Source organism: Aotus nancymaae, unplaced genomic scaffold (genome assembly GCF_030222135.1).
Source record: "Aotus nancymaae isolate 86718 unplaced genomic scaffold, 86718_ANA_hifiasm-v0.15.2.pri h1tg000099l, whole genome shotgun sequence".
NCBI lineage: Eukaryota > Metazoa > Chordata > Mammalia > Primates > Aotidae > Aotus > Aotus nancymaae.
The window spans coordinates 9,136,936-9,162,236 of record NW_026988514.1 but is presented as its reverse complement, the minus strand read 5'-3'; the positions used below and the strand labels follow the sequence as shown (position 1 = coordinate 9,162,236).

Genomic DNA, 25,301 nt, shown 5'->3' with positions numbered 1-25,301 from the left:
TGGTATTTTAAGAGTAATTTAACAATATATTAGGGAGAGACAAAACATGACACCTGACCAGACTGAAGTGCTATCATACATTTTGACCTTTAGAAACTACATTTTAGGCCAAAGATAAGGATACGATCTGTACCTGGGAACAAAACACCACCTTTGATCATTTCTCCCATGATGCACCCAACTGACCAAATGTCAACTGAAAACAAAATGCAATGACATTAACATAAAGATTTTGGTTGAAATAAAAATTAAAATAAAATAAAATCACACACACCATGTATACTTTAAAATGATAAAAAGCAGTATTAAAATAAAAATGAGTGACAATGAATGTGCTCTGACTACCAGCAGAGACTGTATGTCCTACTGCCATATGCAGCCTACAAATATTTGTTTCTTATCTCAACAATTTTTGAACTATAACAGCCACAAACTTCATGCCTGTTTAAAAACCCATCTGTATGAATAGAGCATATTCATTTTCATTAGAGAACATAAAGAAGTTCATCACCTAACTAATTAACTGCTGCAGCAGCACAAGGATACAGTCCCTTCCTGGAAAGAGGATTTTGTGGCAAACCATTTCTCCCATAATGCACCCCACAGACCATAAATCCACTATATGTTTGCAGCACAAAAGAAGGAAAAGCAAAGCAAAAGGTCATTAAAATCAAAGAAGCATAATATGACTGCATTATATAAAGACTGCAAAACATCACAAAAAGAAAAAGTGATCGTAACTTTAGCTAATGGAATAATTTAAAACGCAAATTATTTTTTGAAAGGCTTTGGTTCACAAAAGAAAATGTAAAGTGTGGCATTTCAACTACATATCTAATTTCAAAGTGAGAGCTATGCACAGAAATAGCATAAATAAAAAATCCTGCATGTTTTGTCCCTGAGAACTTGTTTATAAAATATGAAATAGAACCAAACATAAATTTTGTAAATAAAAATGTACATGAAGTAGTAAATTTATAAAAATAAAATCTTTATACTATACTATTTAGAAGTTCAACTGTGCATTATACTCTCTCTTTAAGTTAAATAAAAGAAAAAAGCATGAGAAAATAATTCAGCATATTAAAACACTGAACAGAAATAATGTCTTTATGAATTATTACAATTAAAAAGTTAATCTAAAGTTCTTTAGAATTTTTAAACTGGACTTCCCAAATTTATTTAATTGAGAAGTGCTATGCTTGTTTTAAATTAAAAGTCCTCTGGTTTTCTTGGCAACATGATGCTGTATTTACCCTGCTATCCCAAAAGGAACAAGTGCACAGAGAATGAACTAATCAAGGAAAACTTAGTAAAAAAGAAAATGTACTTCATGTTTTCTACCTCACGTTTTTTAAATCTATAAAACCAAACTGCTTTTGCTTTAAGAAGTTAGTTTTGGCTAGATACAGTATGACAGTTCCCACGAATTGATTATCTAGAGTCTCCTGTAAGACTTAGTGATGACACTTGCCAACTGTAAATGGGAATCCCAGTCAATGCTGACAAGAATCTGCTAGACACAGAAACAGACAATTTGGGGATCTCCAACTACTTAAGGAAACTGACAACATGCTGTGGAATTTTATGCCTTTGGGTTTCAATATCACATAAAAAGGAGAGAATAGGTGCTTGCAGTTTAATCGGAAAAGAGGGAAGAACGAGCGATTTAAAAGGAAAAGCCTTAGAAACTTGCATTTGGTTATGACATCTGAAGGTCCAAATTCTTTAAAATGACAAGAGGAAAAGGGCCGAAGTAGATGTCAGAAGGAGACTCAGCCTTACTCATGTTAAAGGAATTAGAAAATTAAAGCCTGTGCTTTCTAATACAGCACATTCTTATTAAAAGACTGCCAGTTCTCTGAGGAGTCTCAGGAGCCAAACTGGGAATTACTTTTATAAATATTGTGGAACTAAAGTTTCCCTAAAATTTCATCTTAAAATGAATATTTTCATATTTATATTTTTATATTTACATCATTTATAGGACACTGACACATAACACCATATCTATGACAATCAATGGTTTAACAGTAAATGCAAAATGACATTTTATATAAAATGGTTTACACAGCACATGCAAAATGACATATAAGATGTTATTCATCTTTAAATGAATTATGTCATTTATGTTATTCAGCTTTCAAGAATAAGATTTTAGAAAAAAAGTTAGTATTTATAAATTAGTGCCTCAGAGAAAATTTTTTTCTTAGGTTTTCATTTTTGACAAAAATCTATCAGAATAAATTTCTACAGATTTTATAGAGAATGTTAAACTTTATCCAGCACACAACTTACGTTGGTAACTTTCAGAAAAGCCTATTTTTAAACAAAAGTATTTTGAAAGCTGCAAGCATGAGAAGATATCATGGGGGTCAGTGAAGACTAGGAACACAAGTCTGATTCATGCACAACTCTAGCTTTAAAGGTTCTAAGTGCTTAGTCTATTAAGCATTTAAAAATATATTGATTACACTGCCTTCCAAAATTCTCTGAGTACCTTGCAATAAAACGCACATAAAACAAAACTGTTAAAATGGGTGGGAAGCCAGGCATGTAATCCCAGCACTTTGGGAGGCCTAGGCAGGTGGATCACCTGAGGTCAGAAGTTCGAGACCAGCCTGGATGACATGATGAGACCCTGTCTCTACTAGAAATAAAAAAATTAGCCAGGCATAGTGACGTGTGCCTGCAGTTCCAGCTCCTTGGGAGGCTGAGGTAGGAGAATAGCCTGAAGCCTGGAGGTGGAGGCTGCAGTGAGCCAAGATGGCACCACTGCACTCCAGCCTGAGTGACAGAGCAAGACTCTGTCTCAAACATTAACAAACAAACAAACAAACAAATAAAATGAGTGGGAGGTGTCATTAAAAGGAGGAAGTACTTATATCTAACCTTACTGGTTAATATAGATATCATCATTAAGCACTGCATTTGACTCCATTTCCTAGGGTGGGAGTGGGAAGGCAAGAATGTGATCTACATAATTCTTAACTAAGAGAGGAACCACATGTCAGTTCTCTTTTTATTTTATTTTATTTTTTTGAGACAGAGTCTCACTCTGTTGCCCAGGCTGGAGTGCAGCTGTGCAATCTCAGCTCACTAAAACCTCCACCTCCCGAGTCTAAGCAATTCTCATGCCTCAGCCTCCAGAGTAGCTGGGATTACAGGCGTGTGCCACCACACCTGGCTAATTTCTGTATTTTCAGTAGAGACAGGGTTTTGCCATGTTGCCCAGGCTGGTCTTAAACTCCTAGCCACAAGTGATACACCTGCCTCAGCCTCCCGCCTGTGTCGGGACTACAGGCGTAAACCACCATGCCCAGCCTCAATTCTTTACATGACAGTTTCTCTTACTGCTAATTTCTGGCAGGGAGTTATTGTAAGATCATATTTATAGGACACTGACACTAACACCATATCTATGACAATCAATGGTTTAACAGCAAATGCAAAAGCAATGTTCATGCTGGTGGGTCACCTGAAGTAATCAATTCTCAAAAAAAAAAAAATCCTTCAAATTTCAGGTAGAGAGTAAGAAAACAGAACAGCATATTTACTTAAGAATAAAAAATTAATAGCAAATGTTTAAAGTATTTGTTTTTAATCAGCTCAGAAAAGGAAATTAAGCTCAGCTTAATCATACCTTTTATAAAAAAGAATCTTAAAAGTTGACTTATTACAATTTCCTGATTCAAAGTGAACCACTATTCCAGATTCCTTATCAGAAAAAAAAATGTCTAGGTTTTATTCTTGGTAGTATTTCGGATGAAGTCACCACATTTTTAAAAATGATGATTTTTTTTTTCCATAAAATCCCATGCTTATTAGCAGATTTATTCATCTCCTAAATGTATAAGGCTCAACAAAATTTATTCCTAAATTATAAGTACGTAGTTTCAAACAAAATGTTTAAATTCATGATCTACATGCCAGATAATTTTGTTCAACACTGATTCTATGGTTGGTTGATACAACTGGATATACCCACACAAAGTCATTTCCTTAAGGTTAGATACAAGGTTTTGATGAAACTACTACTTCCTCTAAGAGGTCACCTTAATTGTCCATCAGCTTTGCAGAGGTCTTATTGTACCTCTTAAAGTTTATGATGAGTGCTACTGCTATTAGCTTTAGTTTCATAGGGTTGGAAATATGGGCAACTATCACTAATGTGCACTAATAATAAATTGTCAGTATACTCTATACATCCCTGAGACCATGTTAGACATGTTCATTTTCAAATTACAGGCAAGCAAAGAGCATAAATTCTGCCTCAGGGCCATGCCAACAAATTCTTCATCCAATGGTAGTACTGATGGTATGTATCTGTATTTAAATAAATTAGGTCCCCAAGTTTTTGCAAACGTTTATGTTAAAAGTTAATAGTTACCTGCAAACTTTTGATACACATTTCAAACGATGATACACATTTAACTCAATGTACTTCAGCTTAAGTATTTACAATAAACATTTAATGAATAAAGAAAAAAAAAGCCAAATCAGAAAAATATTTCAAATAAATGTGTGTGCTGACCGTTTTCCTTGTAGCCCATGCCGAGGATGACCTCAGGTGCTCTGTAGTAGCGAGTCACTACGTAAGGCGTCATCATAAAACTTGTTCCTGCAGTCCTGGCCAGACCAAAGTCAAGAATCTTCAAAGTGCAGTCGGATTTTACTACTATATTACTAGGCTTTAAGTCCTTCAGAAAATAAAAATAAAAATGACTGCCATGTTATATATGAAGTCCTTACAGTTCACAATAAAGTTATAGTATCCCTTGCAAAACATTCATGTTAATTGTTCACTGTAATATTACTGCACTGATTCATCATTAAAAAGCAAACCTGAGAAATCAGCTTTATGGCATTTAAAATTTATGAATACATCCAGTTATTAGAGAAGTTAGTAATGTTTTAATTGATAGAAATTATGATTAGCTAGAAATTTTTGGTCAAATAGAGTAAACGGGATTTGAAAAGATCACAAAGCTCACATAAAGAACTATTATAGTAAAAGAAAGAGTCATAAGTTAGCATTTACATTCATTTGCATAACACATTACCAGTATGTTTTAAATCTCATTTTAAAGTCACAATAAGCTTTATACAGATGTTGTAAGTCAACAATGAGCCATCTTGTCGATCCTAGCAAATGTTATTTGATCTTTTAGACTGGCAGATACTCAGTTCCAAACGACCAGAATAGTCATTATCCATTTTTCATCCCTGATTTCCCACCTGAAGTCATATAAATTTGCTATAAAATTTTTGTCTGCTTGTAGAATTAGGACACCATCATCTTGGTGCCACTAATCTATAAAATTACTTGCTATAGATATTACAGAACAATGTATTTGTGAAGCATTTTTCACCTGGCCCCAACCTAAACATATTCTGTGCTGTGCCCATCAAAAGTCAGGCAGCAGCAGCATAAACACTCATGGCTTCATGTTCAAGATACTTTGCCTGTTAGCCCTGATGAACACTATAATAAGCCAAAGGACGAAAAAAAGAAAGAAAGCATATATCCACAACACAAATGCACTGTATTATCTGTACTGATAACACAGGTAATCAGTGTTATCTCTGCAGTACAGATATTAAACATCACTGATGAATACAAAAAAGAAAAATAGCTGGCTTAAAAGACAACTATTCTTTTGTAATGTTAATATCCAGAAAAGCATGTATGTTGTCTTTAACATATTTTGACAGGCAATCATGGATGGGTTTAGAAGATAAGCAATTAGTGGCTTTATGAAATTAAATATATCAACAATTCAAAGGTCTTATGAGCAAGAAGAAAAAATGTTCATTATTGCTATTCTGTAAATATAATGTTGCTAATATTTCTAAAATATAGTATCTCAGCAAAGAAATATTGCATGTTCAAAAATAAATATTACAAGCTTTGATACTACTTCAATGTCTAGTGTCATGGCTGAAGATTACTGGCTCTTTATACTAGCAAATTCCAATTTAGAAACAACATTCCAATTTTAAGCACTTTATTTTGAAAAAATTGAGAGCCAAACAACAATTTTTAAAAAAGGTATTTTTTGTTAGGCAAAAAAACTGTCAAAAAAGCCTCAAAGAATATTAATTGAAATTCATCCATATATATCAATATGTACCTTACAGCTGTTAATTACACTGTTAACTATATATAAGAATAGTAACTTAGAATTTATGTAGGCAGTGGAACTAATCCAACATTCTGTCTTCTTCCCCAATTTTTCTTGCTTCCTCAGTTAGGCAAGGGCACATAGGCAGTTGTAGTTCATGGGATGTGAGTGGAAGTAAAGAAGAGAAGGGCCAGTGCACAACCTCCTGTGGTCTCTTGCCCTGCTTTGGTGATTAGGAACGTTCCAGACAGAGGATTCTCTGGAAGCCTGGGGTGCTGATCATCTAAGTAAATGCACAGTCCACACCCCCACCATGAGCTGCACCAGACACTCAGCAAGGGAAATAAGCCTGAGCTGTGTTAAGCCACTGAGAATTAAGGGTTTAGCTGTTACTTCAGTACAGCTGAGTCTACTCTAACACTAAAACTGGTGTCAAAGATGGGGTGTTAACTGTTATAAAAACATAAGATCCTGGCTTAGCAGTTGAGCAGCAGGGAAACTCACATCAAAGCTTGGAAAAGTGATCTAGGTTATGTAGTAGCAAAACATTTCATGAAGCTGTCACCTGCACAGCCACTTGTACAATGAACATGAAGCTCTAGCACAAGAGCTGGCAAATTAAGTCTGGCCTGCTTTGTAAAGAAAGTGTTGATACTAGAACACAGTCATGCTCATTCAAGTACATATTGCCTATGGCTGCTTTTGTGTTACAATGGCAGTCTTGTAGCTGTGACACAGACTATTATCCACAAAGCCTAAAAGATTTACTACATGGCTTCTACAGAAAAAGTTTGCTGAACCCTGTTCTAGAAGAGATCAGAAAGCAAGACTTTAGTAGTTTGTGTTGGTAGCTACTGGGGTTGCATTTAAAAGAAGTAGCAACCTTTTAAAGCAGAAATAAAAGGGAACAAAGCCTAGAATTTCAGGGTCTTGCCATTTTGGAAAAGCTAAATGCTACTAGATGCCTGAAAGACGGTATAGTAGTAGATCGTTCTACAAATATTCCTGCCCACCCCAGAATGTGTCCCCACCCTACTGATAAGTTCAGTTACTTGTCTTATTTTGGCCAATGGATTATGGAGGAATGAGCTTAATTTAGCATAGCTCCTGCTCTTCTACCTTTCACCATGAGAAAAGGATGTCTCTGGTGGATGCTTCAGTTTAGATGCTGAAACCTGAATATGGGACAAGCCTGAGCTTGACCCATGGTTTGGAGTAGTGTTACACAGCCAATCCTGCAGACCCAAGTAAACAATAAATATTGCTTTAAGTCACTGATATCTTGGGTTGATTTCTATGCAACATTTTCACATAATAATTCTGAAAGCTTTTCAGGAAAAAAGTTCTGTAAAACCGTTCAACTGATAAAATTGCCTCAGTCTGCCAACAGAGGTTTGACAGCTTACAGAAGACTAAAGACAGCTTCAATTAAGTTAAAGAATACAGGACCCATGAGCTAACAAAGATGCTTTGAAAAGAACTACAATCAGAAAGATAAGAAATCTCTTAGCTAACTGTCAGACCTAATGCAAAAGGTCTATGATGCTTCTATATTTCCAACAGAAGTTCTCAACTCACAGTATTTTGCCCCCAGATAACATTTGGCAATGTCAGGAAACATTTTTGACTGTCACAACTGGGGAGTGCTACTGGCATCTAGTGGGTAGAGGTCAGGAATGCTGCCAAACATTCCACCATGCACTGTCAAAGAATTGTTTGGGCCAACATGTCAATAGTGGCAAGGGTGAGAAAGATGGCCTTAAAATGACCCTTGGGCCACAATCTTTTATAAGAAAGAAGCAGGCTGAGAGAGGTGAGCAGCCCTCAAAGAGAATACATTCTTCAATACCCACTTCAGATACATTCATGAGGATAGCAAAAAAGATGACTCTCTCACAGAGTAGAGCCAGGTATTACAGAGAATCATAGAGATCAGAGTCAGGGCTGATTAGGAATATTCCCCACACCCAGGGCAAGGGACATTCAGAATGTCTGCACAGAAGAATTTAATTACAACTAACCAATGACTGCATTTTTCAGTTTTCTAAATGAGATTGTTCACTGTGATAACACTGGCCCTGTCTGACCACTCTATCTAGGGTATTTGGCAGCAGGGGTGGTGGTTATAGAGGTGGCCATATAATTTGGTCATTCCAGTTCCTATGTTCTGGACCAAGAGGAACAATGTCTAGATTTGATAAATGTCTTGATGAAATAGGACTTTGGGTTATTTCCCTTAAGGAAGCGTGGAATAAAGGGAGCAAAGGAATGTCTGCCAGCCAGAAGGGCAGACCGTGGCAGAGACTGGTGCTCATCAACATTCTGAAGCCTGCTCTCTCTGCATTTCCCAGTTTCCTTATGAATTAGGCAAGTCCTACGGTTCTGTCGATACACTCTGAGCAGAAGTGACCCGTGTCACTTCCAAGCAAAGAGCCACGCACACCACTTGGTTCTTTCCCACAAAGAGACCCGCAACTATCTAGATGGTGGGACCTCATCAGCTTGAGTCTCAGAGTAACTATGTGGTACTCCACTCCTAATCCTGACTTTCCCTGAACCCCTAAGGAATGAGTCAGGTTATATTATTAAGTAAGCAACCTCAGACCAGCATAGGTACTATCCAGTGGAGGTGAATCTAGAATAAGCAGTAGAGCAGAGAGATGACTACCAATCATGGCCTCAAGACCAGCTGCAAAAAACTTAAATGCGTATCTCCACTCTAGAGTTTCCCACACAGCCCAAGCTAAGATAAAGGCAGATTCTTCATAATAGCTAACAGACCCTAGTAGGTCTCATTAGCTCCACTTTATTACATTAAGAAATTTTCTATAGATGTACTTCGTTTTTACCACTTTATGTACTGATACTAAGGCAGTAAGTCAGAATCTCCCATTACTACTGTGTTTCTGCCATTCTTCTATTTTCTACAGTTTAAGCTTTTTGCATAGCAACTCTACTTCATGCATCAAGTTCTCTCTCCTAGTTGGATAGTATCCTTCATCCTTAAAATGTGAGACTCTTTATTCCCAGAGAGGAATGCTTCCTCTCAAACCCTACCATATTCAACTTTATCTCATTAAATATTAAGAATTTTCCTTGTTTTGATGTTTGCACTTTCCTGGTATATGTCTGCCAACCCCTTTGCCTTCAGCCTTTTGATGTTAGCTACAAATGTTTGTGTTACAGAAATATGCAGTTGTTGGGCTTTTGTGTGCTGCCCAAATCTGACCTTTTTAAACTAAAGGACTAATCCCATTAACACATAACCTTAAATATTGCTTTATTTTATAATTTGGTAAAATTTTAATAAAATATTAGTAAAATATAATTTTGGAAAATATTTTGTAATTTTGTGTTTCTTTTTTATGGTTCTTGTTGTTTACATTGTTTTCTATCTTCTACCATTTATTCTTCTCTGGTCCAACCACCTGCAATCCCCCTTAATCTGGAACATTTCTATTTGGAGGGGTGTGCTTTACTAAGATCAAATGAACTTCCACAGTGTTGGATTACTGTCCTGGTCTAAGGACTCAGGAAACAAACCAAACCTAGAGGTTTAACTCGTCTGCTCTACTTCACATAGTGTATGAGTAGGGGCTCAGGAAGATATGTCCCATTTTAAAGAGATTTTTATTATGTTATTTAAAAATTGCATTAGACATATTATTAGAGCAGCTGTATATGTAATATACAAGGAATTCACTTATTCTGATAATTAAGGATAAGCCTGTAGCAGGACTGTTCACTTAACCAAAAAGGATAAGCCTCAATAACTCAAAGACATAATTGTCTTATACTGTGAAAACTATCTCTATATTTATTTTATTACATGGGTAAGGTTATTTGATGCAGGTGACTCAGAAGGAAGATGTAATTCCACTGAATTAAATAATTTTTAAAAATCCCAGGCTAGGCATGATGGCTTATGCCTGTGATCCCCAGTACTTTGGGAGGTTGAGGTGGGTAGATTGCTTCAGGCCAGGAATACAAGACCAGCCTGGGCAAGATGGCAAGACCCCATCTCTACAAAAAACAAACAAAAAAATTTAAAGATTTGCCAGGCATGGTGGTACATGCCTGTAGTCTTAGCTATTTGGGAGGCTGAAGTGGAAGGATCATTGAGCCCAGGAGGTCAAGGCTGCAGTGAGCTGTGTTCATGCTACTGCACTTATGCCTGGGTGACAGAGAAAGACCCTGTCTCAAAAAAAAAAAAAAAAAAATTCCTTTCAACCTACTGAACCCAGGAGGAGTTCGAGGCTGCAGTGAGCTATAATTATGTCACTGCATTCTTACTCTGACAGAGTAAGAGTCTGTATCTTAAAAAAAAATTCCTCTCAATGTTTTTCAAAGAATAAGCTAGATTTAAGTAAAATACAAAACACGCACCCATACAAAACATTTTACATGTTCATGTCAGCATTATCCATAATAGTGGTAACAATCTAAATTATAATCAATTGATAAATGGATAAACAATGTATCTATATAGCAAAATATTTGTCAATAAAATGACATGAAGGACTGACACACAATAAATACATGAATGAACCTTGAAAACGTTATGCTAGGTAAAAGAAGTCAAGCACAAAATATCACATATTATATAATTCTATGTATATGAAATGTCCAGAATAGACAAATATACAAAGACAGAAAGTAGATTAATGTTTGCTTAGGGCTAGAGGTATAAGAAACAGGGAAGAATGGGAAATAAAGATGAGTGGATTTGGATTTCTTTTAGGGCAACAGAATGTTCTAAAATTAGATTGTGGTAATTAGTGCACAATTGTTGAAAATAAACATTGAGTTGTACACATTAAATAAATTGTATGGCAAGTAAATTATGTTGGAAAAAGCAGTTAAAAATCCCAGAAAACAAACATATAAAATATTTCTGAATATATATTTTAAAAAAACCAACTCTGGCAAATACTCAATTTTGGCAATTTGGTAATATTCAATTCCCAATTTGGAATGACTGGTAATAACAGCAGTTTATTTTGTATACTGCCTCACTTCAGAACAAAAACAAACTGTTTTTGCACTGTTCCATATAAATCAGTGAAATACAATGATCCTAAGAATTTGATGAGAGGCAGTGATGTCAGCCAAAATAGCTCCACAGAAGCACCATAAAACATCGAAGTGTCAGAATAAACATTTTCAGAATTCTGGAAGACATTCAAAGTGAAAATATAGACTTGATTTATGGCAATCAAGTGAACTCAGAACCTAGAAAAAGGCAACTTAAAAACAATAGGAAACTACTTCAAACCCATTAAGATGGTTACTATGAAAAAAATAAAGCATTGGTAAGGATGAGGAATAATTGAATATTCAAGTGAAAATATTCACTTGATTTATGGCAATCAAAGTGAACTCAGAACCTAGAAAAAGGCAACTTAAAAACAACAGGAAACCACCTCACATCCATTGGGATGGTTACTATGAAAAAAATAAAAGTATTGGTAAGAATGAAGAATAACTGAAACCCTTCTGCACCACTGGTAGGAATGTAAACTGGTAGAGCTGCTATGGAAAACAGTGTGGCAGTTTCTGAAAATGTTAAAAAGAATGACCATGTGATACAGCAATTCCACTTCTGGCTATATGACCACATGAACTGAAAGCAGGGTCTCAAACAGATACCTGGACAACCATGTTCATAGCAGCATTCTTCACAACAGCCAAATGCAGAACCAACCCAAGTGTCCACTGATCGACAAATGGATAAGAAAGTATGGTTTATACATAAATGGAATATTATTCAGCCTTAAAAAGGAAGAAAATTCTGACATATGCTGCAATATGGATAAACCTTCAGCACATTATGCTAAGTGAAATAAGACAGGTGCAAGAAAGCTAATAAATACTGCATGATTCTGCTTATATGAGGTATTTACAGTAGCCAAAATCACACAGACAGAAAATAGAATGATGGTTGTCAGGGACTGAAGGCAGAGGAAAGTAGGGAATTACTGTCTAGTGGGTACAGAGTTTCAGCTTCACAAGATGAAAAGAATTCTGGAGATGGATGGTGGTGATAGTCGCTAACAAATGGTGCTGGCACAACTAAACTGCCACATACAAAAGAATGAAGTTGGAAACTTACCTCACACCAGACAAAAAAATCAACTCAAAATGGATCAGAGACCTACATGTGAGAGCTAAAACTATAAAACTCTTAGAAGAAAACACACAGCTAAATCTTCATGACCTTGGGTTCGGGAAAATGGATTCTTACACATGATACCAAAAGCACAAGTGATGAAAGAAACAATTGTATTTCATTAAAATTGTAGCTTTTATGCGTTAAAGGAAATCATCAGCAAAGTGAACAGACAACCTACAGAATGTGAGAAAATATTTACAAATTATATACTTGATAAAGGTTTCAAACATGGAATATATAAAGAAATGCTACAGTAACAACAAAAGACAACTCAATTTAAAAAGGAGCAAAGGGCTTGAATACACATTTCTCCAAAGAAGACACACAAATGGCCACAAGCACATGAAAGATGCTCAACATTATTAGTCGTTAGGGAAATGCAAAGTAAAACCACAAGGAACACCACTTCATACCCATTAGGATGGCTACTGGAACCCTCATACACTGCTAGTGGGAATGTAAAATGGTGCAGTCGCTGTGCAAACAGTTTGATGGTTCCTCAAAAAGTTAACTAGAGGATTACCATATGACCCAGCAGTTCCAGTCCTAGGTATATACCCAGAAGGACTAAAAACAGATATTTAAACAGGTATTTGTGCGTGAATTTTCATAGCACTATCCATAATAGCTGAAAGGTAGAAAAAATACAAATGTTCATCAATGGATGGATGGATAAACAAAATATGGTATATAGAATAGTATTCAGTCATAAAAAGGAATGAACTATTGATACATGGTACAACATGGAGAAATCTTGAAAACACCAAGCTATATTTCATGTAAATGGAAACATACAGGCAAATCTATAGACAGAGAAAGCAGACTGTTATCATGCCGGGACAAAGATGCAGAACTGCTAAAGAAATGTGAGGTCTTCTTGTGGGGTAATAAAAATATTTTAGAATTTAATGTGGGTGGTAGTTGTACAACACCATGAATGTACCAAATGCCACTTTAGAATGGTTAATTTTGTTAATGTGAAATTCACCTTAATGAGAAAACGAAGGGTATGATGATAGTTTTTTTCTACTAACCCGATGAATAATTCCAGCAGAGTGAAGGTGCTTGATTCCACACAGCATCTGATACAGAAGGTAGGACATTCTTTCATGATCTAGCTCCATCTGAATCACTTGGCAAAGATTTGCATCCATGAGCTCCATGACTATGTAACTTCATGGGTGAAAAAAGAGAACAGCTAAAGTGTCCAGCAGCAATCTAAGAAAAATGTACTAACTTAACAAATTTTAATTTTTATACTTACACATCCTGAAATTCTTCTAGGGATTTCTGTGGTGTGAAAACATTCAAAAGGCCAATTATCTATGGTAAAAACCGAGAGACAGAAAAATTAGAAATTACTTCCTAATAATTTAATTTGGGAACTACAAATACATGGGTTAAAAAAACTAACATCAGTTTAAAAATCTTTCTTTATATTCTAAGCTCAAGTAATTGCTTTTATGTTACATACTGCAACTTTATGGGCAGGAGTTAGAGGAGGTAATGGATAGGTGGAGGCACAGAGGATGTGTAACCCATTTATCTGTAATTCCATTTATGAACAGTGAATTATCAAGCATTTACGTTATACAAATCTCTACATAATTTATCAGCAAATTTTAAATGCCTTCTATTAGTTATTTTCCAATTAAGTGTCTCTATATAATCTCAGCTCTTTCCTCCCTTGGTTTTTCATAATACTGCACTTGCCCAGTTTTCTTCATTCCCAGTCTATTTCACTGGTTCATCCATAAGCATATCCCTTCTTTCGCACTACTGTGTTTAATCCATTTCTTTTCGCTTTCTGCATGGACATTTCACAAATAACAAGTGCAATACACTATAGGAGACTCGGACAAATAGTAAAACAATTCTTATTAATATCTGGGAAGGCCTAGAGTAGAAGAGAGGTATTAGAGATTAAAGGCATATAGAGACAGAAAGGAGATTAGTGGTTGTTTAGAGCTGAGAGGGATGGAAGGTAGGGGAATGAGAGTTAAAGGATAAAAGATTTATTTCTGAGGTGATAAAAATATTCTAGAACTGACTGTAGTGATGGTCCTACGTATCACTGAATATACTAAAAACCATTAAGTGGTATACCTCAAATGGGTGAATTATATGACACCTAAATTATATTTCAATAAAGCTGTTATAAAAAAAGATTCAAACAGATAGTTGTCCTATTTTTCAAAAAGGAAAATAAAGGAAATGATATCAGTTATAGACTGGATAGTCAAGCAAAAGTCAATGATTGATTAGTGGTGGTATATAACTACTTCAAAAGAAGTAACAATTACCAGGAGCAGGTTAAAATTCATTGAGAAATACTATTTCCTTACATGAATAAAAACAACAAAGAACAATAGCAATCAATGAGAAAAACGCAACCAGACACGGTATATGAAGATTTTTTTTTTAAATTTTATGTTAAGATCTGGTGTACATGTGCAGATCTTGCAGGATTGTTACATAGGTATACACATGCCATGGTGGTTTGCTGCAACCATTCCCTCGCCACCTACATTAGGTATTTCTCCTGTTATCCTTCCCCAATCTCCCTACCCCCTGCTATCCCACCCCTAGCCCCCTACCCCACAACAGACCCCAGTGTGTGATGTTTCCCTCCCTGTGTCCATGTGTTCTCATTGTTGAGCACCCACTTATCAGTGAGAGCATGCGGTGTTTGGTTTTGTGTTCTTGTGTCAGTTTGCTGAGAATGATGGTTTCTAGATTCATTCATGTCCCTGCAAAGGACATGAACTCATCCTTTTTATGGCTGCATAGTATTCCATGGTGTATATGTGCCACATTTTCTTTACCTAGTCTATCACTGACGGGCATTTGGGTTGGTTCCACGTCTTTGCTATGGTAAACAGTGTCACAATGAACATACATGTGCATGGGTCTTTATAATAGATTGATTTATAACCATTTGGGTATAAATATACCTTTATAATATATCGATTTATAATTCTTGGGGTATACACCCAGTAATGGGATTGCTGGGTCAAATGGTATTTCTATTTCTAGATCCTTGAGGAATTGCCAGACTGTCTTCCACAATGGTTGAACTAATCTACACTCCCACTAACAGTGTAAAAGTGTTCCTATTTCTCCACATCCTCTCCAGCAACTGTTGTCTCCAGACTTTTTAATGATTGCCATTCTAACCGGCATGAGATGGTATCTCAATGTGGTTTTGATTTGCATTTCTCTAATGACCAGTGACGATAAGCATTTTTTCATGATTGTTGGCTGCATAAATGTCTTCTTTTGAAAAGTATCTGTTCGTATCTTTCACCCACTTTTTGATGGGGTTTTTTCGTGTAAATTTGTTTAAGTTATTTATAGATTTTGCATATTAGCTCTTTGTCAGATGGGTAGCTTGGCAAAATGTTTTTCCCATTCTGTTGGTTGCCGGCTCACTCTAATGATAGTTTCTTTTGCTGTGCAGAAGCTCTTAAGTTTAATTAGATCCCATATATCTATTTTGGCTTTTGTTGCCATTGCTTTTGGTGTTTTAGTCATGAAGTCCTTGCCTATGCCTATGTCCTGAATGGTTTTGCCTAGGTTTTCTTCTAGAGTTTTTATGCTATTAGGTCTTATGTTTAAATCTTTAATCCATTGAGTTAATTTTTGTATAAGGTGTAAGGAAGGAGTCCAGTTTCAGCTTTCCGCACATGGCTAGTCAGTTTTCTCAACACCATTTAAACAGGGAATCCTTTCCCCATTGCTTGTTTTTGTCAGGTTTGTTAAAGATCAGATGGTTGTAGATGTGTGGCATTACTTGAGACTTCTTTTCTGTCCCATTGGTCTGTATGTCTGTTTTGGTACAAGTACCATGCTGCTTTGATTACTGCAGCCTTGTAGTATAGTTTGAAGTCAGGTAGTGTGATGCCTCCAGCTTTGTTCTTTTTGCTTAGGATTGTCTTCGCTATGTGGGCTCTTTTTAGGTTCTGTATCAAGTTTAAGGTGCTTTTTTCCAGTTCTGTGAAGATGGTCAATGATAGTTTGATGGGGATAGCACTGAATCTATAAATTGCTTTAGACAGTATGGCCATTTTTATGATATTGATTCTTCCAAACTATAAGCATGGAATGTTTTTCCATCTGTGTCCTCCCTTATTTCCTTCAGCAGTGGTTTGTAGTTCTCCTTGAAGAGATCCTTCACATCCTTTGTTAGTTGTATTCCCAGGTATTGTTATTTTCTTTGTAGCAATTGTGAATGGGAGTTCGCTCTTTATTTGGCTCTTTGTTTGTCTGGTACTTGTGTACAGCAATACTTGTGATTTCTGCACACTGATTTTGTATCCTGAGACTTTGCTGAAGTTGCTTATCATCTTAAGGAGATTTTGGGCTGAGACGATGGGGTCTTCTTCTAAATACACAATCATGATTATCTGCAAATAGAGATAATTTGACTTTGTCTTTTTCCAACTGAATACCCTTTATTTCTTTTTCTTGACTGACTGCTCTGGTTAGAACACCAATACTATGTTGAATAGAAATGGTGAGAGAAGGCACCCTTGTCTAGTGTCAATTTTCAAAGGGAATGCTTCCAGTTTTTGCCCATTCAGTATGATATTGGCTGTGGGTTTGTCGTAAATAGCTTGTATTTTGAGATACATACCATCGATACGTAGTTTGTTAAGAGTTTTTATAAAGGCTGTTGAATTTTGTCGAAGGCCTTCTCTGTATCTATTGAGATAATTATGTGGTTTTTATCTTTGGTTCTTGCTTATGTGATAGATTACATTTATAGATCTGTGTATGTTGAACCAGCCTTGCATCCCTGGAATGAAGTTGACTTGGTTGTGATGGATAAGCTTTTTGATGTGCTGTTGCATTCTGTTTGCCAGTATTTCATTGAAGATTTTTGCATCGATGTGCATCATGGATATTGGCCTGAAATTTTCTTTTTTAGTTATATCTCTGCCAGGTTTTCGCATCAGGATGATGCTGGTCTCATGAAATGAGTTAAGGAGGATTCCCTCTTTTAGTATTGTTTGGAATAGTTTCAGAAGGAATAGTATCAGCTCCTCTTTGTACATCTGGTAGAATTTGGCTGTGAACCCATCTGGACCTGGACTTTTTTTGGTTGGTAGGCTATTAATTACTGCCTCTACTTCAGACTTTGTTTCAGGCATTCAACCTCTTCCTGGTTTAGTCTTGGGAGGGTGTAAGTGTCCAGGAATTTATTCATTTCTTCTAAATTCACTGGTTTATGTGCATAGAGTTGTTTGTAGTAATCTCTGATAGTAGTTTGTATTTCTGTGGAATCCATGGTGATATCCCCTTTAACATTTTTTATTGCATCTATTCAATTCTTCTCTCTTTCTTATTAGTCTGGCTGGTCTATTTCGTTGAACTTTTCAAAAAACCAGCTTCTGGATTTATTGATTTTTTGAAAGGTTTTTTGTGTCTTTATCTCCTTCAGTTCTGCTCTTAGTTATTTCTTGTCTTCTGCTAGCTTTTGAATTTGTTTGACCTTGCTACTGTAGTTCTTTTAATTTTGATGATAGGATATTGAGTTTAGATCTTTTCTCACTTCTCATATGGGTATTTAGTGCTATAAATTTCCCTCTGGACACTGCCTTAAATGTGTCCCAGAGATTCTGGTACATTGTGTCTTTGTTCTTATTGGTTTTGAAGAATATCTTTATTTTTGCCTTCATTTTATTATTTATCTGGTAGTCATTCAGGAGCAGGTTGTTCAGTTTTCATGTAGTTGTGCAGTTTTGAGTGAGTTTCTTAATTCTGAGTGGTAATCTGATTGCACTATGGTCTGAGAGACTGGTTTTTATGATTTCTGTTCTTTTGCATTTGCTGAGGAGTGATTTACTTCCAATTATGTGGTCAATTTTAGAGTAAGTGCGACGTGGTGCTGAGAAGAATGTATGTTCTGTTGATTCGGGGTGGAGAGTTCTGTAGATGTCTATTAGGTCCGCTTGGTTCAGATCTGAGTTTAAGTCCTGGATATTCTTGTTAATTTTCTGTCTTGTTGATCTAATATTGACAGTGGAGGGTTAAAGTCTCACACTATTATTGTGTGAGAGTCTAAGTCTCTTTGTAGGTCATTAAGAACTTGCTTTATGTATCTGGGTGCTCCTGTTTTGGGTTACGTATATATTTAGGATCTTTAGCTCTTCTTGTTGCATTGATCCTTTTACCATTATGTAATGATCTTCTTTGTCTCTTTTGATCTTTGTTGGTTTAAAGTTTGTTTTATTAGAGATTAGGACTGCAACCCGTTTTTTTTTTTTGTTTTTTTTTTTGTTTTTTTTTTTTTCCTCTCCATTAGCTTGGTAAGTCTTCCTCCATCCCTTTATTTTGATTCTGTATGTGTCTTTGCATGTAAGATGTGTCTCCTGAATACGGCACACCAATGGGTCTTGACTTTTTATACAATTTGCCAGTCTGTGTCTTTTGACTGGGGTATTTAGCCCATTTACATTTAAGGTTAACATTGTTATGTGTGAATGTGATCCTGCCATTTTGATACTAGCTGGTTCTTTTACCCATTAGTTGACACAGTTTCTTCATTGTGTTAATGGTCTTTACCATTTGCTATGTTTTTGCAATGGCTGGTACTGGTTGTTCCTTTCCATGTTTAGTGCTTCCTTCAGGATCTCTTGTAGGGTAGGTCAGGTGGTGATGACATCTCTCAACAATTGCTTGTCTGTAAAGAATTTTATTTCTCCTTCACTTATGAAGCTTAGTTTGGCTGGGTATGAAATTCTGGGTTGAAAGTTCTTTTCTTTAAGGATGTTGAATATTGGTTCTCATTCTCTTCTGGCTTGTAGGGTTTCTGCTGAGAGATCCGCTGTGAGTCTGATAGGCTACCTGTGGGTAATGTGACCTTTCTCTCTGGCTGCCCTTAGCATTTTCTCCTTTATTTCAACCCTGGTGAATCCGACGATTACATGCCTTGGGGTTGCCCTTCTTTAGTAATATCTTTGTGGTGTTCTCTGTATTTCCTGGACTTGAATATTGGCCTGTCTTGCTAGGTTGGGGAAGTTCTCCTGGACAATAACCTGAAGAGTGTTTTCCAGCTTGGATTCATTCTCCTCGTCACATTCAGGCATACCAATCAAACATAGATTAGGTCTTTTCACATAATCCCACATTTCTTGGAGGCTCTGTTCATTTCTTTTCATTCTTTTTTCTCTGATCTTGCCTTCTCATTTTATTTCATTGAGTTGGTCTTCAATCTCTGATATCCTTTCTTCTACCTGATTGATTTGGCTATTGAAACTTGTGTATATTTCATGAAGTTCTTGTGCTGTGTTTTTCAGCTCCATCAAGTCGTTAATGTTCTTCTCTAAGCTGGTTATTCTAGTTAGCATTTTGTCTAACCTTTTTTCAAGGTTCTTAGTTTCTTTGCATTGGGTTAGAGCATGTTCCTTTAGCTCAGAGTTATTACCCACCTTTTGAAGCCTGCTTCTGTCGATTTGTCAAACTCATTCTCCATCCAGTTTTATTCTCTTGCTGGTGAGGAATTGTGATTCCTTGGAGGAGGGGAGGCGTTCTGGTTTTTGGTGATTTCATCCTTTTGTACTGGTTTCTTCCCATCTTCACGAATTTAATCTACCTTTGTTCCTTGAAGTTGGTGACTTTCGGATGGAGTCTCTGAGTGGACGGCCTTTCTGTTGATGTTGAAGCTAATCCTTTCTGTTTTTTAGTTTTCCTTCTAATAGTCAGGCTCCTCTGCTGCAGGAGTGCTGGAGGTCCACTCCAGACCCTGCATGCCTGGGAATCATCCACAGAGGCTGCAGAACAATAAGGGTTGCTATTTGTTCTTTCTTCTGGTATCTTTGTCCCAGAGAGTACCTGACAGATGTCAGCCAGAGCTCGCCTTTGTGAAGTGCCTCTGGATATATGGGCATCAGGGAGCCACTTGAGGCAATCTGTCCCTTATCAGAGCTCAAGTGCTGTGCTGGAAGCTCCGTAGTTCTGTTTAGAGCTGCTAGGCAGGGATGTTTAACTCTGCTGCAGCGGAACTCACAACCACCTCTTTTCCCAGGTGCTCTGTCCTAGGAAGGTGGGGCTTTATTTATAAGTCCCTGACATGCTGCTGCCTTTTTTCAGAGATGCCCTGTCCAGCAAGGAGGGATTCTAGTCACAGTCTGCCTGCAGACGCATTGCTGAGCTGCTTCAGGCTCTGCCCAGCTGCTGTGTAAACTTCCTTGCAGTTCTGTTTACACAGGTAAAGTTAGAACTGCCTTAGCAATGGCAGACTACCTCAGTAATGACGGACTGCCTCAGTAATGGTGGATTGCCTCAGTAACGGCGGACCGCCTCAGTAATGGCAAACGCTCCTCCTCCCATGGAGCTTGACCATCTGGGTCAAGCTCAATCAAGCTCAAACTGCTGCATTGGCTGCAAAACTCTCAAGCCAGTGCATTTCCGATAGCTGGTGTCTGTGCGGATGGGACCTGCCGAGCCAGATCACCTGGCTCCCTGCTTTCAGCCCCCTCTTTTTCAGGTGAATGGGTGGCTCTGTCTCCCAGGTGATCCAGGTGCCAGTTAAAATGGCTGCCCAGATTTGTGCAGGTTTTTGTACTAGAAACCCGCAGCACTGGCTGACACAGCTGTGCTGGAAACCTTTGACAGGCAGGTGGGAATCTCCTGGTCTGTGGGCTATAAAGACTGCGAGAGATGTCCAGTATCTGAATGGGAGTACCGAAGTGGCTGGAAAAGCCCCCGATGGCCTCCAATGGGTGAAGGGGGGTTCTCTGGTTCGTTGTACTTCCTGGGTGAGGCAGCGTCCCACCCTGCCTCAGCTTGCCCTCCTTGGGCTACACCCACTGTCCAACCAGTCCCATTGAGATGCACCTTGTATCTCAGTTGTGAATGTAGAGATCACTTGCCCTCTGTGTCGCTCTCGCTGCAAATTGCACTCCGGAGCTGTTCTTATTTGGCCATTTTGGCCACTCCTCAGGTATATGAAGATTTCAAAAAGGCATTTTAGGAAATGTTTCTAATAATAACATCCATGTGAATAAGATTATGAATTGGAAAGAATTGGATAACTGTGATAGTTAGGCACATAATTTCTTCAATATGCTCAAAGGTGGCTAATGAATTAATCCAGCTATTACAAAGAAATTCTAAGCAAAACTGGGAAGTGAAGCCCACAAGTAAAAAGACAGAACAAAGAAGAAAAAAGCAATCACTAGTAGACCATAAAGAGTAACCACATTTCACCTTTCAAATTTAATAGGGAGAAACAGGAAGCACTGTAGTTAATTCTCCATAATTAAAAGAAAAATTACAAAGACTAGATCAGATGTAATCTGTAAAGCAGGCCTGTAACAAAGAAAGACAATGGAAGTCAGATGGGGACATAATTTCTAAACAGGATTTTAATGTCTACAGTTAAGACATTATAAGCCTCAGCTCCTCTCAGAAGATGTGATCAGACACACAGTACTGTGTGCTAGCTGGCTTATGCAGTATTGTGTGTTAGGTCACTTTTCAAAGTGTGTTCAGAGATATAAGCCAAGATTAACAAGAAATTCAAGACCATCTATGAAAAGAGTGGGAAAAACCAGAGATGCTTAGACCAATGAAGAGACAATCTGTAGAGAGGATGAAATTATTTAAAAGGCAAAACACTGCAAAAACATCCATCTATTAGGGAGTGGAATAATTCAGTTGCCATTTCTGGTTTTCCCATATTTAGCTTTTCACTCACTCACCGAACGAACATGTTCTGAGTACCTACTCTGTCCACAATCTTCTAGGTGCTAAAAGTACTGCCTGGATGAACTTCTGCCACCCCTGCTAGAGGCCTAATCACGTGAGACATGCTTAGTCTTACTCCATGCAGTTGAAGGAACCACCTTTCTTTGCAGTCACCCAGTCTTGAGAGGTAAGAGTAACTGAACTCTTCACCAAGGAAAAACTAAGGCACTATTGCCAGGGAACTGTGTTCACAGGCCACACGGGGCGCCTCTATCCATGGGCAGGACACCACCAGCAAAACTGATAAGCAACACATCACGTTCCCTCTTGGAACAAGAATAGCTATCACAATTTCCTCCCTATTATTTACTAAGTTTAACCTCTGTCTCTGGACCTTTTTTATGCCATTCTTCCTCTCTGAAGGCTACTTTCCTTCAACAATCCAATTTTTACTCCATCTTTAAGATGCACTCCCAGTTTATTTCCTCAATTGAAGAAATCATTCCATTAAAACAATTGCAAAAGTAAGACTATGCTTAACGTAAGTTTAAAAAAGTGTAACTGTTTAACCTCAAAATGAGTACAAGTTGTATGTTATGTCTTTATAAAGATTCATCTTTATAATCATTAGAAAATGGAATTAGAAATATTTCTTAATACCCTCTAGATAATTTTCATAAACTTTCTGCTAAACCCATTAACCTCATCACAAAGTGACCAGTGAATACTGCCATCACTTAAAGAGGTGGGAATGGGGTAGGGAGAAGTGATATGAATTTTATATTCTATATGATTAAAGTTAGTGTGTCAAAGTATAATGGGAACAATTTCATCTCTGTGCTGAGGTTACGATTTTCTGAAATGTTAGCCTGACAGAAAACAAAAAGCAGATGAGATTAAGCTGAATAAAAATTCTTCTGAAACACTTATCTTTTTAAAACTCCTTTTGTAAATTAAATGACAGGAACCATACAATCTAAATGTCAGGAGCCCTTCTTTTGATACAATTCAATAAAGTTGAGAAAAAATTCACCCTGCAGATATATATATATATAGATATATATAGATATTCCTTTTAAACAGTGTTTCAATACAGAACAATTTAAAGCCCATAATATTTAAAGTCTTTGATATTCAAGTATTCATGAATAAATCTTGATTTCATTTATACTTAGGAAACCAAAAATGTCCACTTACATTTTTGTGATTAACACATTTCATAAGAACTAGCTCTCTGTAGGCCCGCTTGGCATGAGTTTGATTCTGAAATGGTCGGCTTAGCTTCTTGATTGCAACATTTCTTTCAAGAATGGCATCATAAGCTGCACTGTAATAAGAAATTCAAAAACAAAAAATCTTAAAGCAAAACTCTGTAAACTGAATTCATGAATCAGTCTCCCAGTCTATGACGCTCAATGTATGTCTTCTATATCTATTATAGTATATTTGTTTTTGCAACTATTTCCGAAGATGCTAATGGATTCAAACAGACAATGGACTATGACAACAGAAACCCTGCTTGTTCGTTGTCTCAAAGATCCACCTAGTACCTGGTGGGCACTCAGTGTACAAATGCATAATTATTTAGCTCCAGTAGGTAGCTTAAAGGCTAAATGAATCCTTCACCTTGCATTTCCATCAAGGAAAGGTAGGATACAGAATGCGGCCGGGCGTGGTGGCTCACATCTATAATTCTAGCACTTGAGAGGCCGAGATGGGTGGATCACGAGGTCAGGAGATTGAGACTATCCTGGCCAACATGGTGAAACCCTGTTTCTACTAAAATACAAAAAATTAGCCAGGTGTGGTGGAGCACACCTGTAGTCCCAGCTACTCAGGAGGCTGAGGCAGGGAATTGCATGAACCCGGGAGGTGGAGGTTTTAGTGAGCCGAGATCATGTCATTGCACTCCAGCCTGGTGACAAAGCAAGACTCTGTCTCAAAAAAAAAAAAAAAAAGCCTATGAATTCTACTCAGAAGATTTGCTAAATAATCTATATAAACACATTACTTTCTATCCTTCTGGACACAATAAAATAAATACAGAAGAGGAAGTTATATACAGAGGTATGTATACAAAAGATAATTTTATAATTTTTTTAAAAAAGTAAAGCCCTTAAAAATGTGTTTTGGACGGGAAACTAAAAATCAAGTTGTTTATAAATATGAATGCTAGATTTCAGGGCATCAGAAGCTAATTTATAACTGGAAAACACAATATCATACCCATTACTCTTCATATTTTCCTCCATCCCATGACACTGACCATATAGCACTTTTCTCATATGACATGTCAGAGACGCTGAAGCATAAATAAGGTAAAATATCTCTAAATTACAGAATTTTATGATGGAAAGAACCTGAAAATTATTTGGATTCACTATTGCTTAATAGAGGGCCAGTGGTAAACTAATTTGCCTAAGGTTAGTCAGAAAGTTAAAAGTAACGTTGAGACTGAAAGACCTAAGACATGAAGTCATGCTTCTCAAACTGGACCACGTAACATACTATAAAAGACTAGTTCTGTTTATGTGCATGTAATATTTGGAAAGCTAGCTCACTGCTGATTAACAGTTTTCTTAGCTGACTGAAAACTTGAATTTGTTTTGTAGCTATCTCATTGTATCAAATCTTGAATTTGTTTTGTAGCTATCTCATTGTATCAAATGTCATGTAGCACTCTATGTATTAAGAAATTGGTACTGCATAAATGCACACATCTATACATTCTCTATATATAACTACTGCCTATATACATATATACCAAAATATACATAAATATCATAATCCTTACTTGTAAAATGCCGTATTTACAAATATGTCCTACTGAAATAAATAAAACAAAACTCAATGGGGTCATACAAAATTATTAGATGTTTTGACTATCTTCAAATAAAGCAGGTTTTATTTTTAACAATTAAATTCATGACTATTTTTTATCTGGCAAATCAAAAGCATATTTCAAATTCTAAAAGTTCAAAGGGGTCTGAGTGGATTCCACTATCCTGTATACAAAAAAATTAAATTTCTAATCGTTGATTCCTCAATTCCACAAATTAGAAGCACCTGAGGATACAAAGGCCACAATCTAGACTCAATTAATCTTACTATTTATGGTTAGAGCACAAAATAATGCTTTAAAAAAAAGGTCTGTATTCAGTTGACTAAGTAATACACAAATGAGTTTTAAAATTTCTATGTTTAATATTTGTCTATTTCATAAAAATCTCTTATAGAAATTATTATTTGCAGCAAAAATATGAAAATATTCCTTAGGCTAACGGCTTGTTAAGAGGACCTAACAACTAATT

The 25,301-nt window shown here is 36.7% G+C and overlaps 1 protein-coding gene across 4 annotated transcripts in view; it reads right to left on the bottom strand.

Moving 5' to 3' along the window:
- MAPK8 (mitogen-activated protein kinase 8) overlaps positions 1-25,301 on the bottom strand; it is a 120,650-nt gene that overhangs the window by 12,682 nt on the left and 82,667 nt on the right. For 3 of the 4 annotated variants that reach the window (XM_064370120.1, XM_064370119.1, XM_064370122.1), the window contains exons 3-7: positions 23,188-23,317; positions 13,562-13,620; positions 13,332-13,470; positions 4,535-4,700; positions 125-196 (exon numbers count right to left, since the gene is read on the bottom strand). In XM_064370120.1, the coding sequence (XP_064226190.1) occupies positions 125-196; positions 4,535-4,700; positions 13,332-13,470; positions 13,562-13,620; positions 23,188-23,317 (566 nt within the window). Of the gene's footprint in view, positions 1-124; positions 197-546; positions 619-4,534; positions 4,701-13,331; positions 13,471-13,561; positions 13,621-23,187; positions 23,318-25,301 lie in introns of all 4 variants that reach the window. The other variant, XM_064370121.1, reaches the window with a different exon arrangement.